The sequence below is a fragment of the Helianthus annuus genome, chromosome 8 (assembly GCF_002127325.2).
Source record: "Helianthus annuus cultivar XRQ/B chromosome 8, HanXRQr2.0-SUNRISE, whole genome shotgun sequence".
Classification (NCBI taxonomy): Eukaryota; Viridiplantae; Streptophyta; class Magnoliopsida; order Asterales; family Asteraceae; genus Helianthus; species Helianthus annuus.
The window spans coordinates 76,913,430-76,932,036 of record NC_035440.2 but is presented as its reverse complement, the minus strand read 5'-3'; the positions used below and the strand labels follow the sequence as shown (position 1 = coordinate 76,932,036).

Here is an 18,607-nt window from a genome sequence, read left to right as displayed (position 1 = left end):
TTTTATTTACGGATAGAGCACAGAGGCTTTTACAAAGTTTTGCTTAAAATAATTATATGGAACTTAACTTACTCTCTAATATTCCCGCTTCGCTTGATGAATCATGTCTTTCCGTAGGAAACTTATAGAGTTGTTTCTTATGTTTTCGCCCGTTTGCTTGGGCCTTCTTCACCCCGGGTTATCTGCTTAATCTCTTTGCGCACATTCTGGAGTAAATGCGTGAGTTCGCCGCTCTTGAGGGCTTTCTCTATTTCTGTGCGTAGAGAGATGCAGTTGTTAGTGGCATGCCCGTTATCTTTGTGATATTCGCAGTATTGTGCCGGGTCTTGTCCACGCTTGCTTTTCATTGGGATCGGAGGTTTGAATTGATAGTCTTCAGTACTTAAGACCTCCGCCGGGGTTTTTGTTAGGGGAGTCCATTGCCTCTCCCTATTTTCATGTTTGTTTTCCCTCTGCTCGGTGAGTTTGTTGATTGTTGTACGGGCATCTTCAGACGAACGACTTCCTGTTCCGGATTCACGCCATGATTTCTTTGACCTTCTTTCGCCGGTTGAGCTTAAGTCCGTAGGCCTGTTATGTGGTGGCGGTGGCCTATTTGTAGTAAGGTTCTTCTCCGTTTGCGCGTAAACCTTGGCTGCCGCCATTATCTTCTCCCAGCTTTTTGGAAGGCCTTCTGTTCCAGATAAGACCTTAATCATGTCGTCACATCTAACCGCATATTTGAATTGTGCGCGGATTATTTGCTCATGAACTCCGCCAATCTCCAATACTTCTTTATTGTATCTGGTGATGAAATCCTCCAGACTCTCGTCATCGCGACGCCAAATGTTCATGACGTCAGATGTATCGCGAATGGAACGTCGTTGCTGCCTGAAGTGTGTCAAAAACTTTTCACGTAGATCCTTCCAGGATTCAATCTGTCCGATTGGTAGGTTATCAAACCAAATTCGTGCTGGTCCGGTCAGGGTCTGAACGAACAGATGACACCATAGTGGGAGGGTCCAACCCCCAACCAGACATGCGCTGGTAAATACTCTTAGGTGATCATCGGGGTCTGCCAGCCCATTAAATTTTCCCACATTGGATGGTAATTTGGCTTTCTCAAGTGGAGCCAAAGCTATTTCCATGATGAACTTTGAATTTTCCGCTGCTTCCGCAGGGCGGTAAATCAGATCATAGTTGTGTTCTGCCTCGGGGTTATAAACCGCTCGAGGCCTGCTTTTATTATAGTTTGGCTGCAATCGATTGAACACACTGGTATTTGCACTTAAACGATATGTTGGGTAAGTTTCGTCAGTGTGGGTATCTTGTTGGGAACCTAACCTGTCATGGACCGATCGTCTTCGGTGAGGATGTAATCTACCATGACTTTCTCTCTGATGGCTTCCTGTCTGAGTGTATTCATGTTGTGATGTGGATCTGGCGTAAACTTCTGTACCTCGTAAGTTGAATTTTCTCGTTGGGAAGCATTTGCCCGAGATCCTGGTCTTCGTGACTGAGTTAAGGGAGCAGTCTGAGCACACGGTTGTGTGTATACTGCGTTTAATGCCCCTTGAGACCTGACGTACCAGGATATTGGAGTTTCTCCTAGTGGCAAAATTGATTGAGCAGGGTTTACTGGTAACATTTCTGGAGGATCGTTTGCCCGGTTGGACTGAACTTCGTTGTCATCCGATGCATCCTCTGGAATTCCTTCTATTTGAACATTGTTTCCGACGTTCGGTCGAAGACCGGTTTGTCGATGATATGATGAGTTTTCTTCCATAATGGAGAATAAAAGGCCCTGAATCGAAACGAGATGAAAACTGAAAAAACAGAGGAATCGGTGGGCGCTAATGAAGAAACACTAGATAAATGGTCGGAACCGAAATATCTAGGGGGTTTGAATCCGCATAAAAGGTTAGTTTCCACTCGACTGATTCAGATCCGATTGACCTTCTTCTCCGATAATTCTGCAAAAAAAGAGCACCGTTAGCCTCGCCAAGGGGAGAAGGGGGTTCTCTCCTTGACCCGACTCCGGTGTGAGAATAAGTATTGGTAGTGAAGAAGGAAATGTATTTAGTAAGTGTGTGTAACTTGTTTCATACCTGGGTTTCATCTCTTATTTATAGCCGGGAGTCATTTGGGCGGGAAAACCCGTTAGTGAAAAGTTAACGGAAGATGCTAACCCCGTAAGCGGTTACATTTCCTTCCGTTAAGCTTTCTGATCTGACGTGAGAGCACACGGATTGTGACTTAGATCAAAGGCTGGGAATCTGGCACGTGTAAAGTGATCAAGTGGAGATTACTCTCCATTTGCATGCTTCCGTTGTGATTTCAGGGACGCATGAGATGATGACACGTGTCCATTCGGTTGTAACCGTCTTGGTGACGTGAGTGAAAAGTTAACGGAAGATGCTAACCCGTTAGTGAAAAGTTAACGGAAGATGCTAACCCCGTAAGCGGTTACATTTCCTTCCGTTAAGCTTTCTGATCTGACGTGAGAGCACACGGATTGTGACTTAGATCAAAGGCTGGGAATCTGGCACGTGTAAAGTGATCAAGTGGAGATTACTCTCCATTTGCATGCTTCCGTTGTGATTTCAGGGACGCATGAGATGATGACACGTGTCCATTCGGTTGTAACCGTCTTGGTGGTGCACGATTGTATTTCTTCTAGAAGATTACTGCTGTAATCTGGTGTGGCACCTTATCGTGTGAAGACAGGTGGATAAATAATTCCCAAGTCTGGGTAAATAATATCCAAGTCCGGATATAAAGGCGGGAGTAGTTATCTCAGGATTTTCATCCTTTGTTTATGGGAGAAAGCGCAAAGGTTTATGATTTCCTTTGAGCGCGCCAATGTTGACAGTTTGACTGTTCTTTAGATCTCTGTTTGTAAGACCAGTGCGCGGCCGCGCAAGGTATAAGGTTTGATCAGTAAGGTTTTGGTATGGTTCCCAGCGCCTTTTATGGGGTTTTTGGGACCTTACCCCTTCACAACTTTAACTAACTTAGACATAATTATCCCCAAAAATGTCTTAGCATATCCAAATTTTAGCTAACTTAGAAAAAAAATAGGGTTTCAAGTGTTCAATATGTTTAGATAAAAGGTTTATTATTTATTACTTTTTAATATAATCAAGCGAACACGGTCGAACGTAACCGAACATATTACCGAACGTTCACGAACGCGGTTGAACGAACGAGACCTATGTTCGTGTTCGTTCGCTAAGCTAACCGAACGAAATTTTTTGTTCGTGTTCGTTCGTTAAGCTAATCGAACGAACATGAACGAACTTCCCGCCGAACGGTTCACGAACTGTTCGCTGAACGTTCGGTTCATTTACAGCCCTAGTCACACCAAAGAGTGGGTGATACTTTTATCATAACACCAAGTACAGAAAGAAGGGCTTTCAACTAGATTAGTTGCTACACTATTAGCAAGAGCTTTGAATTCCAACTCAGTTGAAGACTGTGACATTGTTCGTTCATTGTTTACGAGCCATCCATGAGACAAGATTCGATCGGGTAGCCAACCCAAGTTAGCCTGAAGAGTAGAAGTAATATTATCTTTCCAATGAACATCGGTAAAAGCATGCAAAAAGAATCCAGAGTGTGACGTAAAAGAAGACCCAAGTTAGCGGTACCCATGTGATGCGTTTAATAGTAGCCCAATGATTTTCAGTCGGAGCATACATAAATTGACAGACTTGATTCATGGCAAAAGTAAGATCGGGTCAAGACAATGTAGCATACTGAAGCGCACCCACTATCTGACGATACCATGCCGGATCCGAAAGTAAGGGGCTATCATCAAACTATAGATAATACAATCAATGTGCAGGTTGTTGCCAGTGACGATGATATCGTCAACATAAACAAGTGCACCACCCTTAGCAAGTATAAACAATGATGAATCAGTTTTGGACCCACAGAAGCCGAGTTGTAGATGAGCAGTAGATAACCAATGGAACCAGGCCCGGGGAGCTTGCTTAAGGCTGTTCAGAGATTTGTGAAGAACACAAACATGATGTGTACAAAAATGACACGTCAAATAAGTGACCCACTTGTTTTAACCCAAATCCGTATTAACGCATCAGCCAGCCCGCCTACTGCATCAGCCAACCTGCCTAAACCCCCTATTCTAAACATCATGACCCGAATCAATAACTACGAGTCGCTTAGCCTTAACATGTCATTATTTATTTTACATATCAATGCGCTAAACATGATTATAAAAAAATATCCACAATGTCCTATGTGTTTGAATAAATCACTTTAGAACATAATCTAACACATAATGTCCATGAAACAGTGTTGACCAAAGCCAAAAGGGCATACCCTTACTAGCTACTTGTACCTATTGCTTTAAAATTGTACTGTAATTAAGAAGATGGTCAAGGTCTGATATGGTTGGCATATAAGAACCCAAAGTTCTATTCCACACAAACTACCCTCATCCTCAATCAACCAATACCTTGATGCCACATGGCATGACAAATATCCAAACTGCAACAAATAACCACCAAGCTTCTTCATGCATACTATCATCACAAATGTCTACACCTCATCTTCACCACCCAATCCTTTTTTTTTCCTCAAACAGTTGGAATGACTAAAATGCCCTCAAACTTTCATGGTCAGGGATTGTATACAAGTTGTACCTTGTGCAACTCTAGGAGTACCACTATGAGCTACCTCTTCCTTCATTCTGTATCTCACAATAACTATCACTAGGGAGAAAATGACCAAAAACCCATTTTCAGTTACTCATTAAAAAGCTATCTTATCATTCTTTTCACTCTAAAAACTTTAAAAAGTTTCAAGAGAGAAAAATGGCAGTGTCTACAGTGTACACGGTCCAATCTCTCAACTCAACATGTTCAATCTCAACACCAACAAAATCCCATTTGGGAATTCAAAAACAACAAGTGTTGTTCTATACTAAAAAGACCAATAGGGGCAGGGTGAGAGGCGGTGAGATACGATGCGCAGGCGACACAATAGTAATCGGGCTAGCAGCCGACTCGGGGTGCGGGAAGAGTACGTTCATGAGGAGGTTGACTAGTGTGTTTGGAGGTGCAGCAGAGCCACCAAAGGGAGGGAATCCGGATTCAAACACGCTCATAAGTGACACGACAACGGTTATATGTTTGGATGATTACCATTCGTTGGATAGAACAGGGAGGAAGGTGGAAGGGGTGACCGCGCTTGATCCGAGAGCGAATAACTTTGATCTCATGTATGAACAGGTTAAGGCTTTAAAAGATGGGATTGCTGTAGATAAGCCGATTTATAACCATGTTAGTGGTCTTTTGGACCCTCCGGAGCTCATCAAGCCACCTAAGATCCTTGTCATTGAAGGTTTGCACCCAATGTAAGTCCAATTCTCTTCACTCCGACCAATGATCTTATATTGTCATGTTCACAGGTTGGTGGGTCAAACCTGAAATTTGAGACGAACACAACATGTTAAACCTGAATTTTTATTAATGCACTTTACGTATTAATATTTAAAGTTACAGCCATATAAAATAATTACCTTACAACTATCAAACATGAATACTCATTTGTCTATTTGTTTATTTTGTAACTTGGCATAACATACCCAATCAGTTTAGGTTATGACATAAAACATATTTTTATAAAATATATATGTAAAGCCAAACACGACCCATTTAGCTAAACTTGTTCCTGTGAATTTCCGGTTTGTCGTGCTAGAAATTCACACTCTTAATCGTGTCCTCCTATCACAATGTAAGAAATGACTTGCACATTCAAATGACAAAAACACGTATAAAAACTATTTTCTACGGTCCATCTACTTATAGTGTTACATAATCACTTTTAAAACTTACATCCAAACACCCCCTTAGTCCTTGCTTTTCCTCAAACTTGAGAAATCAATTGACATAATAAGTCATTTGTGAATGAAAGTCATATTGGTTAAGATTACTCTGTGACAATAATTTAAGAGTCAAAAGTTTTATTAAAAAAATTATTTTTTATTCCCATATATGTAGGTATGATGAGAGAGTAAGAGACCTCTTGGACTTCAGTATCTACTTGGACATCAGCAACGATGTTAAATTCGCGTGGAAAATTCAGGTATTGTATGAAGTTCGAATACTAAAGGGGTGTTTGGATGTTTATTTTGGGGTGATTGTGAATCATACAAATAGAAATAACTAGCTACAATAAAGCGGAAATCATAACTAGTTTCAAAACGCATATCCAAACACCCTGCGTGAATTGAAAATATGAATAATTTGTTTCCATGAATTGCAGAGGGACATGGCAGAGAGAGGACACAGCCTTGAAAGTATTAAAGCTAGTATTGAAGCAAGAAAGCCAGATTTTGATGCTTATATTGGTAAACATACTCAATTATATATAGACTCGAAACTTATAATCAAATTGTATATATTCTTACCTCCATCAAGGCATAGAAGCAAGTCGGCCTGTTCGGCCAACTGAGATTCATGTGCTTCGCTTTTGGTGGTTTAAAACTCCAACCGATGGTTTGGAACTTGGAAACGACAGACGATTTCAAAATATTATAGTACATTATTATAGTATGCACTTATGTGTGTATATATATATATTATATATACTATATTCGTGAACCAACTTTATCAATTTTAATAATTTAATACAAACTTTCGATTTAAAAAGAAATGAAAAAAAAAAATCGGTTCATATTGCCAACCGGCAAAACCGGCAAGTAGTTAGCTAGGGGTGTTCATCGGTTCGGTTTCGGTTTCAACTGAATAAACCAAATAATTTTTTACCATTATTTGTTATTGGATTGAGTTGAGCTATATAAGAATGGACTAAACTTGTAATCGGTTATTTAGTTTATTCGGGCTATTAAGTTTGAACCGAATTCAGATTTTGTAAAACCTAAAAACGAATTTGTAATTCAGTTCAGTTTAAATCAATTTTGGTTCGGTGTGGTTTTCGGTTTAATTAGTTTCAAACCGAATAATTAACATCTCTGGTGTTGACAATTCGGCTCAGATATTTCGTCAAAACCAGAATGTAAACACCCCTAACGGAAATGCCCTAGCATGTAATATCAAAAAGCATATATATAAATAAATGACAGGAAACTTGTAGAAAAGATCTGGATTACCTGGTTTAGAATTTGAGTAGATTCTGTTTTGAATTTGATTTTCATGTTGCAGACCCACAAAAGCAATACGCAGATGCGGTTATTGAAGTGTTGCCTACACAGCTGATTCCAGATGACAATGAGGGGAAGGTGTTGAGAGTGAAGCTGATAATGAAAGAGGGAGTCAAATACTTCAGCCCGGTTTACTTGTTCGACGAAGGCTCCACCATCTCATGGATTCCCTGTGGGAGGAAGCTCACTTGTTCTTACCCGGGTATCAAGTTCGCCTATGGCCCCGATACTTACTACGGTCAAGAGGTAAGTAATTTCACATAATAGTTTACCTATGAATGTGTAAATTCATGATATATACTCTCTAATGAGTCAAACGGGTCAAAATTAAAGAAACTAGCTTAATAAGAAACAAGTCAAATTGGCTGCAAATCACCTTCAGCGTGAAAAAAGCTCTTTGATACATTACTCTACCCCCCTAACTCCACATAATAATCTCTCTAATAGAGGTGGAAATTTCAACCTATTTATTTATGAATGTGTAGATTCATGTAATTGTTTCTCTCTGCCGAGTTAAACGGGTAAAACTAACGAAATAAACTTAATAAGAAAAAAGTTAAATTGGCTTCAAGTCATAGTTGTTAATAGCGAATAGCAGACGATAGCGACAAGCATCCTATACGCTACATAGCGACAGCGATGAAATAGCAGGCACTATTTCATGTTTAGGGATACACTAGAAGAAAATTTTAGAAATATTTTATATGTATATTAAAATCCAAATACGGTGTTTCTATACATATATTTAACAAAAAACCTAAAATCCAGCTATTGTATACGTATATTTTATCACTATTTATATATTTGAAACCTGAAATCCCACTATTTACTCGCTATGGAGGCTCCAGAATCAGATAGCTATGAATGAGCGCTTCGCTATGAGCGCCATTAACAACTATGCTTCAAGTCACCTTAAATGTGAAAAAAGCTCTTTTACACGTTACTCTACACACCTAACTCTACATAACAATCTCTCTCGTAGAGGTGTAAATTTCAAATCATTAACTTACGAATGTGTAAATTCATGTGTTCTTTCCTCTCTAACAGGTCAAACGGGTAAAATTAAATAGATTAGCTTAAAAAGAAACAAGCCACCTTAAATGTGAAAAAAGCCCATTGACCCGTTACTCAACCCGGTCAAATCAATCCTTTTTGCCACCTTTATTGTGCACTAGTATGAGCAAGTAAACCAATATTTGTTTTACTTTCCAGGTGTCCGTATTGGAGATGGATGGTCAATTCGACAAACTGGACGAGCTCATCTATGTTGAGAGCCATTTGAGCAACATCTCCACCAAATTCTACGGAGAAATTACCCAACAAATGTTGAAGCATGCCGACTTCCCGGGCAGCAACAACGGAACCGGTCTCTTCCAAACCATTGTCGGTTTGAAAATCAGAGATCTCTTTGAACAAATCACAGCCAGCAAGGCCTCAGCTACATTGGAAGCTACAAAAGCTTAAACTAAAGAGAAACAAACTTATAAGTTTTAAGTGTCAGGCTTTTATCACGTGTCTTGTGAGAGTTACACACCCGTATGTATGTATTTAGTTTCATTTGTTTCTTCCATGGAGATCTGTTATATAGGGAATCAAATTCTTAAATGAAATCTTGAGAAGATTAAAGAACGCCTCTGTTATCAAAATCACTGCAAATTCCAGTTTTGGAATCACAAATACACAAGCTCGTTTACAGATCTTTAGGTAATACCGTAATAGCATGTAATCCTTAATTGTAACAACGTTGTTAGTACCATAACTAACGACAGTTGTTACAGTTAATAGGGATACTAACAACGGTCTCAAAAACATATTTACAACTAGCTTTTCTACAACTTATAAGATTCTAAAGATACTAACCTTTAAGTTGTTACATATATAAAGGGAAAACCTGGTGCACACAGCTCCCGTAGGAGCAGGGTGTCGGGCCAAGTTGGGCCTGATTTACGAGTCCTTACCCTGCATTTCTGCAAGAGGCTATTTTCATGGCAACAACCTTACCATCGCGGCATCGCTCCAAAGTCCGCCCCTTAAGTCGTCACATATAGAATTAACTTAAATATAACGAAGTTGTTACTTGTTAGTACCATCACTGTGCTTGGATGTCAGATCTGTAAGCAGTTTACTTCAAAATTGATATGGATTTTATATTTCCAAAATAGAATTGTACAAATAATAGAACATTGATGTGTACAGATGTTTTAACTATGTTTTTTATGTGTTAAGTGTGTTTTTTAATCATGTTTTTTGTGTTTATTATTGATTAACAAGTAGAATAGGTCATATTGATGTGTACAATATTTTTTTTTAATTTTTTTTTTAATTTTAAGGTCTTCGAATACGTGAAGCTCTCGCTTTGCGCTTGAAGCTTCGCTTAAAGCTTTTGGAACCAAAACGCTTCGAAGCGCCTCGCGCTTTTTTAAACCAAGGAAATATGTAATCCTAATATGAACTACTCTAGTGCTCAAGGCCAATGTGCCAGTTGAGGCTTGGCTCCTAACGCCATAAGTTGATTGATTTACGCAATTCTGGTCAGATTTGAGACAGTTCTTAAAGTTCTTGACAAACCACGTGGACGGGTCATAAAGAAATACAACAATAAATTGATCAATAATGTAATAACAAATCGCAGAAATAGTGAAATGTTAGTTATTAATACCAATAGTTAATACTTAATAGTTGAAATTTTAAATTCTAAATAATTCAGTGTTTAGTATTTTAATTTTAGTTTATTACTATGCACTGAAATTAGTTAATAGAAAGAGGACCCTAAAGAACTTAAGTAACAGCATTGGACAGGTTTTTGTACATCAATCGACTTTTAATAAACGATTGGTGCTTTATGAACAACAATACCATAACTCAAGGAGTAATATACAAAAAGAATTTGATATCAGAGAATAAATGAAATCAAATGCAATACACTTTGACCTTTTACAGAAATTGAAAAAGATACAAGAAAAAGGACCTGACTTTTTTCAGCCAATGATGGCAAGCAAGCTCTGTCGGACAAGCGGAACCGAGCAAACTAGTGAACCAAAAATACCTGTTAGACCGTATGCTATGGCACAAAACGGCAGGGCCTCAGGTTCTTTTGCCGATAATGCAGCAGTTCCCAATCCATGTGCACTGCAACAATCAACATAAGTACCGAATTAGGTGCAACCCATGGGTTTGAATCACAAACAACCTCAAAAGAGATTGGCAATGTCTACCCATTTATTTATGAATGGGTTGACTTGGGTTCTTGTTACGTTTAGCTACAATGGAACGGGTCGAAGAGGTTGAAGTTCACTCAACGTCACTTTTAATAAATACAACTTCCAGTAGGGGTGTGCACGGTTCGGTTTTCGGTTTTTTCGGTTCTAGTTTTAGAAATGGTTCGATTAGGTTTTTCGGTTTTTGGAACAAATTACGTAAGATTCAAAAATAAAAGGTATAATCCAAGATTTAAGATCTTTCTTAGATGTTTACATTTAAGTTAATATATTTAACATTTTTAATTAATGTTGTTCACGTAAAACTAACCTTCTAATCAATTTTTTGTTTCTCCAAAGTTTTTATTAAGACATTTTCTTTTATAATACTTTGAAAATCAGTTAATTTTTATGTTAAGTTTTGTTATTTCTTGTAGGCAAAAATACATTTTAATGTTCTTATTATAACACTGAAGAATAAAATTAATAATTCCTAAATAAATATATAACAAACAATAAAAAATAGCAATTTTTAGGTTATTTGGTTCGGGTCGATTTTTTCAGTTTTCATAAAGTGCAAAACCGTAACCGAACCGTAAATTTCAGTTCTTTTTTTTTCGGTTTTTATTGTGGTTCGATTTTTTCAGTTCAGTTAAATCGGGTTTTTCGGTTTCCGGTACACCCCTAACTTCCAAAATCATTTTATTCGATAATGCAGATTTATTGCAATAAAATTGTCTTTGTAATCATAATTCATGCACTAATTGTTTATATAAAATAGACAAAGTGTTTGCAAGTCAATGCAATCCAACCCGACACTATCTGTTTCAAGCCATATTAGAAATGACCAGTTTGGATGTGCACCCAACCCGTCCGACCCACCCATTTTGCCACCTATACAAAAAAGTCACCGAAAAACAATGATACCTAGACGCAGTTGCGATTCCACGAGCAATAGGATCGTCAAATTTGAGCGTATCAAGTACCGCTTGAACAAAGTTTGCTCCAATTAGGCCAGTCAATACGACAGCAGCAGCAGTCAGTGATGAATTGGCCCCTATGATGAATACATATGATATATATCAAACAGATAATAGAAAGATTAAGGGGTTTAATACGTTTTAAATCAAGCTACTAACCTTCGAAAAGTGACACGATGCTGAGTGCAAGTGCGACAGTAATGCATCTAGGAAGAATCGATATGGTTAAAGTCGGTTCTAACCCAACAAGCCGGCCCATAAACGCAGTCGAATATAAAGAGAATAACGTTGCTATGGTGATTGATGTGAAGATCTCAGCCGCATGACGTTTAACAAGCTACCAACACAGACAGAAGTCAGACTTCAATGTGTTGGAAATTACTTTAAGTAGTTTGATATTATTGTATCGAATGCTCAGTTTACCTTTCGTTGTTTGAACATCGAGAAGGCGAACGACAGGATAACGGATCCCAAAAACCCCATCAAAATGTCACCGGCTCCGGGGTTCGATGAGACTTTTGTAAGGTAATATCCTGTGTAAGTTAATTCAAAGGTTTAACATAAAGCAAAGACAAGCGGAAAACATAATATACTTTGCAAATGGAGGTTTTAGATATTAGCGGTCCATGAAATTTAAAAAAATGGCCTATATGGGTCAAAAGTCAGTCAAAGTGTGTGTGTGTGCGTGTATAGGCCTATAGGGTAGGGATCCTAAGAGAAACACATGGTAATTGAGAACCATGGGAACCATTCTGGACCACACATTTTCTCTAGACTAAAAAAATACTATTTTACTGTTATCGCACCTTTTTAAGTTTTTTTTTTTTTTTTTTTTTTGAATTATACACATATATGTACGATTACTTATTTTTCAATTTCAAAAATGTATTCACACATATGTACACTAGAAAAAACATGTTCAAAACCATAATCTTCCTTTATATACATATATGCACAATCATTTATACACATTTGTATGTATATGTATATGTATATGTATATGTATATGTATATGTATATGTATAGGACAAAGATCCGTTAGGAACCACCCTTTATTGCGAGAACCGCGAGAACCAGTGTGAACACAAACAGTAATACCTAAAAAAATCTAAAAAACACCCAAAAAAATTTTTTTTTATTTTTTTACTATTTTTTATATAAAAATCGCTACTTTTAGTATCCAAAAAAAAAAAATTTTTTTTTTTTAAATTTTTTTTTTTTAAAAAAAAAAAAATTTTTTTTTTGGCTACTAAAAGTAGCGATTTGAACATAAAAAATAGTAAAAAAATAAAAAAAAAATTTTAGATTTTTTTTTTATTTTTTTTAGATTTTTTAGGTTTTTTGGGGGGTTTAGTTTTTAGCATTTTAGCTTGGGGGGGGGGGGGGGGTTTAGGTTTTTGGGGGGTGGGGGAGGGGGGTTTAGGTTTTTTTGGGGGGGGGTTAGGTTTTTTTTAGGTTTTTTGAGGGTTTTAGTTTTTAGCATTTAGCTTTGGGGGGGGGGGGGGGTTAGGTTTTTTTTTGGGGGGGGGGGGGGGTTAGGTTTTTTTTTTGGGGGGGGGGGGGGGTTTAGGTTTTTGGGGGGTGGGGGGGTGGGGGTTAGGTTTTTTTAGGGTTTTTTAGCTATTTTAGCTTGTGTTCACGTTGGTTCTCGCGGTTCTCGCAATAAAGGTGGTTCTCGCATGAACCTTACCCTATATGTATATGTATATGTACATTATCAAACATAGATGTACAATACTTATCTTTCAATATTAAACACGTATATACACATATGTATAATTAAAGATTGACAATATACACATGTGTACAGTTCCAAAAAAATTGCATCTTTTGCTTAGAAAAATGTTGGTTCAGAATTGTTCTCAATAGTCTCAATTACCCTAGTGATTCTCACACCATCCTAACCCTTATATATATATATATATATATATATATATATATATATATATATATATATATATATATATATATATATATATATATATGCATTTTGCCTCCTAATTCGCTTTCTTCACAAAAAACCTTTGCAACAATATAGAACTTATAATCATATCTACTGCCTTAATAAATTACAAAATAAGAAGAAGAAACTGTTTGCGGTTCATCGTGACCCGAGCCAACCCGCCCATTTTGCCACATCTAGAGGTTAGCAAATAGCCAAATATAGCAACATGTGATGCATGGAGGAAGACAAGTAAACAAGAAACAAGCACGGTATGTACCAAGAATTGGATAAAATCCAGCCTTTGAAAAATATCCAAAAGCAAACGCCGCAAGATCTGCCGCCAGTGCGCAACAGATGATTGGGTGAAACACCTTCCTCAAACCAGCTGGCAACCTGGTGAAGATACATCAGCCAATAAGAAACAATAAGAGTAAAGTACACCGATGGTCCCTGTGGTTTTCCAAAATTTTGGATTTGGTCCCTAGCTTTCCAAAAGTACACGAATGGTCCCTGTGATGTTCAATTTGTATTGCATCTAATCCCCAGCCAACAAATCTAAAGGTTTTAGCATGTCCAAGTTAGGGACTAAATGCGTTACGAAGTGCAAACCACAGGGACCATCCATGTACTTTTGGAAAAGTTTGGGGACTAAATGCGTTACAAAGTGCAAACCACAGGGACCATTTGTGTACTTTTTGGAAAGCTGGGGACCAAATCCAAAATTTTGGTAAACCGCAGGGACCATCCGTTTACTTTGCTCAAACATTACAGAAAAAAACCGATCAATTGTTGAATGGAATGAAGCTCAAGAAACACGAGTTATACCCAGTACCAACTATGTAGCCTATCACAGTGGATCCTAGCAAGAACGGCAAACATGTTCTAGCATTTGTTCCAAGTAATTCAGGGTACTTAAGGGCTGCAACAAACGATGCAACGGAAATCAAACTCCATGCAACCAACTCCAGTGAAGAGAAAGGTGACGGTTTTGCCATAGGTTCAGCGGGAACCATTTCGGTTTTCACCATTTTTCTAACGGCTATAGCTGAATATCCTGCAGCTGCACATGAAGCTAGCCACCCTCCAACTGTAAACAACAAAGAAAAATGTCAAAGATACACATCGACTATATACTTTTCCAAGTTTTTATACATTAAAACCTTGGACACAATACAATTTAGCATGGTTGTAAAAATCCCAATTAATCGCTAGTCGGAGGTTCATCGAGTACTTTCCCTCTAATCGGCTTGTTAATCACTAGACGGTCAATGACGGCCCTAGGTAGTCCTAATCGGCGGTTCCAGACAAATTCCGGCCATTTTCCGGTCAAAACTTGTAAATTTTGGTGATTAATCTTGTCTACTTAAAAAAATGAACCAATGAGGGGTTAAAATAATAAAATCTGTCTTGCTAAAAAAATACACATAAAATGTATGTATATATAAAACTGAAGATTACATATAAAAATCCCAATCCAATTAATCCTGATTAATCCCGATTAATCGCTAGTCCGTACCCCACCGGCCGACTAACACCTAGCGATTCTTACAATACTGCAGTTTAGTAAACGTGTAAACTTGCTTCTAGGGTTGTAACTAAAGCAGATTGCATCCACTTATTGATCATGTATAGGCTTGTTATACAATGGGCAGCTAATAGAGTTCTCTTTAATACCCTATAACACGCTTAACAAATAATACAGCATGCACCCTTATTTTCTTTATCACATTTAACATCTGCAACAAAAATGTTACCTAAAATGGCGCAGATTTTGATCCCGGAAGCTGCAGGTACATCTTGAACAGCAAGAGGCAAAATTACCAACGACGGGACATAAAACAAAGGCAGCCATCGTTGGATGAACAAGAGTGCAGGTTCGAAAAAGTTCATCAAACCATTAGCAGCTGCCGGAACAGTGACATCGAGAATCACAAGAACCGTGAATATGCAAAACATCCCAAACAGAGCACTTGGAAACTTAATTGCCGCCGAAACAAAAGCCTGTTTCAAGTACTTATCTGCTGCAAGTATGATCCCGAGTGACACAACCAAATGTCCTACTCCCAATACCTAAAGAAACAAAAAAAACTCAGCACAAAATTATCGAAAACATAAAAAGACCCACAAAATTGATATTCACCGAGGCTAGGCTGTTTAAAAAGCTCGAGACTCGCATGTAAATGTTTAGCTCAAAATCGGCTCGTTTGTAAACAAGTCGAGCCCAAGCCAAGGTAAGCTCACTTGTTTAAATTATAACTTTAATAAATAGAAATTGTAAATTGTTAATAAATTCTGCATTATGTGTATTTTAATATGTGTAATAAATAAAAAACTTCAAAAACTTTTAAAAATAAACAAGTTGGAATGAGCTGGCTCAACGAGCCACAAGCAGGCTCAAGCTTTTGATGAGCTGGGCTAGAGCTCTAACATTTCAACTCGTTAAAATAAACAAGCCGAACACGAGCCCACACTGGCTCAGCCCTAAATGAGGCATTTTCACAACCAGTTTGTAGTATATTCGAGGTAGTACTACAATCTAAAACAAAAAAGACCCACAAAATTGATATTCGGCATTTTCACGAATAGTTTGTAGTACGGTCAAGCCATCAAGGTAATGCTACAATCTAAAACAAAGAAGACCCACAAACAATACTGATATTCTCTGAGGCATTTTCACAAACAGTTTGTGATATATTTAAAGTAATGCTACTACCTAACACAAAAAAGAGCCACATACAAAACCGATTTTCACTGGGGCATTTTCACAAACAGTTTGTAGTATATTCAAAGTGATGCTACTATCAAAGACAAAAAAGACCCACTAACAAACGTGCCCGCCATACCAAATGAGCTGCAACACATGCCCTGGCCTACCAAAAAGGACACCCCACTTTGACTCTCTACAACCGACGTGGAAACGCCAGATATTCACAAACAGTTTGTAGTATATTCAAAGTAATGCTAATACCTAAAACAAAAAAGACCGAAAACAGAACTGATATTCACTCAGGCATTTTCACAAACACTTTGTAGCCTGGTGGACCTACTACTGTGTGTGTGTGTTTTTTTTTTTTTTTTTTTTTTGGGGGGGGGGGGGGGGGGGAGGGATAATGAGGCATTTTCACAAACATAGCATATTCAAAATAATGCTCTACCCTAAACAATAAACACCCACAAACAAAACCGAGATTCAATGAGGCATTTTCATATACAGTTTGTAGCATATTCAAGGCTACTGTCTAAAAAAGACCCACAAACAAACTTGAAATTCACTGAGGCATTTTCACAAACAGTTGGTAGCACAGTTAAGGTAAAGCTACAATCTAAAACAAAGAAGACCTACAAACAAAACCCATATTCAATGAGACATTTTCACATACAGTGTTTATAATATTAGTCGTAATACTACTATCCGAGCCCCCAGATTTCACCAAAACGATCCGATTGGAGTGACTTCTTTGGCCACCCAGTTGCAAAAGCCTGCACTGAGACCCCTGAGCTGAAATTGGGGCAGAAATTTGGGACATTTTGGAAGATTTGAGAGATGGGTTTGGTGGGTTTGCGTTGTGGGGATGTTTGGAAGAAATTGGGGGTAATTTGAGGGGGCGTTTGTGGAGGAGATAGTTGCAGGAAACAATGGAGGATGCGGCCATTGATGGAGTGGTGATGGATCAGGAGAGTGAAGACGAGAAGGTGAAAACATTTTGGAGGTGAGATGGGAAGAGTGGAAGAGGATCGTGTGGATGCGAGGAGATTTGATGGGGATGATGATGACTTGTTGAGAGTGAGTTGTGGTGTGTTGACTTTTTTTTAAGTCAACAGATTTGTAGGTTATATGAGGCATGAGACTAGTTAGGACTACTCCGGGGAGTGGTGGTGTTGGTCGGTTGGTCGGTTGGTCGGGGGAAGCTAGATAACGCTTGCTAACCTACTATGTGCCAGTGTTGGGTTTGGCGTTGCCCAATCAGCTTCGCTATGAAGCCTGGCGTGGGGAGAGGGCGAGGTGAGCTGGCTAGCCAGGATTGGTGTTCATTTTTTACCGTTAGCCATAGCCGTTTTACTTAGCCGGATAAGAAGGAAAGGTATATTCTATTCTAACTGTTAAATTACTTCGAAATATTTATGTTAATCTCTCCTTAAGCATTTTTATAAACATCTGTTTTTAAAAAACGTATACAAATCGATTAAACAGTATCGAAATCAAATGATTTATTCAATCAAAAACTTTAGTCAACAAATGACTACTAAAATGAATATTATATTTGAGAAATTGAATTCTCAAATTCAATATATCGACCATTCGATTTCTATTGGTCAAGATATAACAACTCTTTTGTCATGACATTCTTTGTTAATTAACTAACGACATATTTTTTTTGTTCAATCTTACTATTTTGTGTAGGTTACACAAAATAGTAGATTGAACAACAAAAAATATGTCGTTAGATAAAATAGTAGATTGAACGGCAAAAAATATGTCGCTAGATAATTAACAAAGAATGTCATGACAAAAGAGTTGTTATATGTTGACCAACAGAAATCGAATTGTCGATATATTGAATTTGAGAATTCAATTTCTCAAATATAATATTCATTTTAGTAGTCATTTGTTGACTAAAGTTTTTGATTGAATAAATCATTTGATTTCTGTTGGTTAACATATAACAACTCTTTTGTCATGACATTCTTTGTTAATTATCTAACAACATATTTTTTGTCGTTCAATCTACTATTTTGTGTAGTAACCAAAAATTTACTAGTAAATTTACTAGAACCATTTTGGAGGTGAGATGGGAAGAGTGGAAGAGGATCGTGTGGATGCGAGGAGATTTGATGGGGATGATGATGACTTGTTGAGAGAGAGTTGTGGTGTGTTGACTTTTTTTTTCAAGTCAACAGATTTGTAGGTTATATGAGGCATGAGACTAGTTAGGACTACTTCGGGGAGTGGTGGTGTTGGTTGGTTGGTCGGGGGAAGGCAGATAACGCTTGCTAACCTACTACGTGTTAGTGTTGTGTTTGGCGTTGCCCAGTCAGCTTCGCTATGAAGCCTGGCATGGGGGGAGGGCGGGGTGAGCTGGCTAGCAAGGATTGGTGTTCAGTTTTTATCGTTAGCCATAGCCGTTTGGCATGGCGGATTAATGGTAAAAATCATTTTTTTTTCAAAAAAACCTTACAAATTTTACCTATAAATAACCCCCCCCCCCACACTCCTTCAGTTTTTTAGAAAATTCTTCAACCAATCTCACACCAAACTTTCAGTTTTTTTCAACCAAACAACAAAACCGAAAATGGTGAACTGGACGGAGGAGGAGGA

General features: G+C 38.0%; 3 protein-coding genes and 1 long non-coding RNA gene across 4 annotated transcripts; 1 reads left to right on the top strand and 3 right to left on the bottom strand.

Annotated features, from left to right (window-relative positions):
- Nucleotides 1–137: 137 nt before the first annotated feature.
- On the bottom strand, nucleotides 138–1,765 carry LOC110897203. The gene is made up of 2 exons (XM_022144011.1): nucleotides 1,364–1,765; nucleotides 138–1,235 (listed from the first exon to the last, which is right to left on the bottom strand). Exons 1-2 carry the CDS (start codon nucleotides 1,763–1,765, stop codon nucleotides 138–140), a joined length of 1,500 nt encoding a protein of 499 aa, XP_021999703.1.
- Nucleotides 1,766–4,532: 2,767 nt separating this feature from the next.
- On the top strand, nucleotides 4,533–8,799 carry LOC110923143 (phosphoribulokinase, chloroplastic). Its single transcript, XM_022167321.2, has 5 exons — nucleotides 4,533–5,359; nucleotides 6,006–6,090; nucleotides 6,271–6,355; nucleotides 7,170–7,414; nucleotides 8,381–8,799. The coding sequence occupies exons 1-5, from the start codon at nucleotides 4,818–4,820 to the stop codon at nucleotides 8,630–8,632; spliced, it is 1,209 nt and encodes a 402-aa protein (XP_022023013.1). The 5' UTR covers nucleotides 4,533–4,817; the 3' UTR covers nucleotides 8,633–8,799.
- Nucleotides 5,260–7,248, bottom strand: LOC118481274. Its single transcript, XR_004865178.1, has 2 exons — nucleotides 7,118–7,248; nucleotides 5,260–5,428 (listed from the first exon to the last, which is right to left on the bottom strand). It is a non-coding gene; the product is annotated as an uncharacterized LOC118481274 (long non-coding RNA).
- A 1,175-nt stretch (nucleotides 8,800–9,974) lies between the features above and the next one.
- Nucleotides 9,975–16,997, bottom strand: LOC110923133 (plastidal glycolate/glycerate translocator 1, chloroplastic). Its single transcript, XM_022167312.2, has 8 exons — nucleotides 16,671–16,997; nucleotides 15,045–15,360; nucleotides 14,116–14,377; nucleotides 13,568–13,683; nucleotides 11,769–11,878; nucleotides 11,505–11,682; nucleotides 11,293–11,422; nucleotides 9,975–10,297 (listed from the first exon to the last, which is right to left on the bottom strand). Exons 1-8 carry the CDS (start codon nucleotides 16,941–16,943, stop codon nucleotides 10,147–10,149), a joined length of 1,536 nt encoding a protein of 511 aa, XP_022023004.1. The 5' UTR covers nucleotides 16,944–16,997; the 3' UTR covers nucleotides 9,975–10,146.
- Between the last annotated feature and the right edge of the window lie 1,610 nt (nucleotides 16,998–18,607).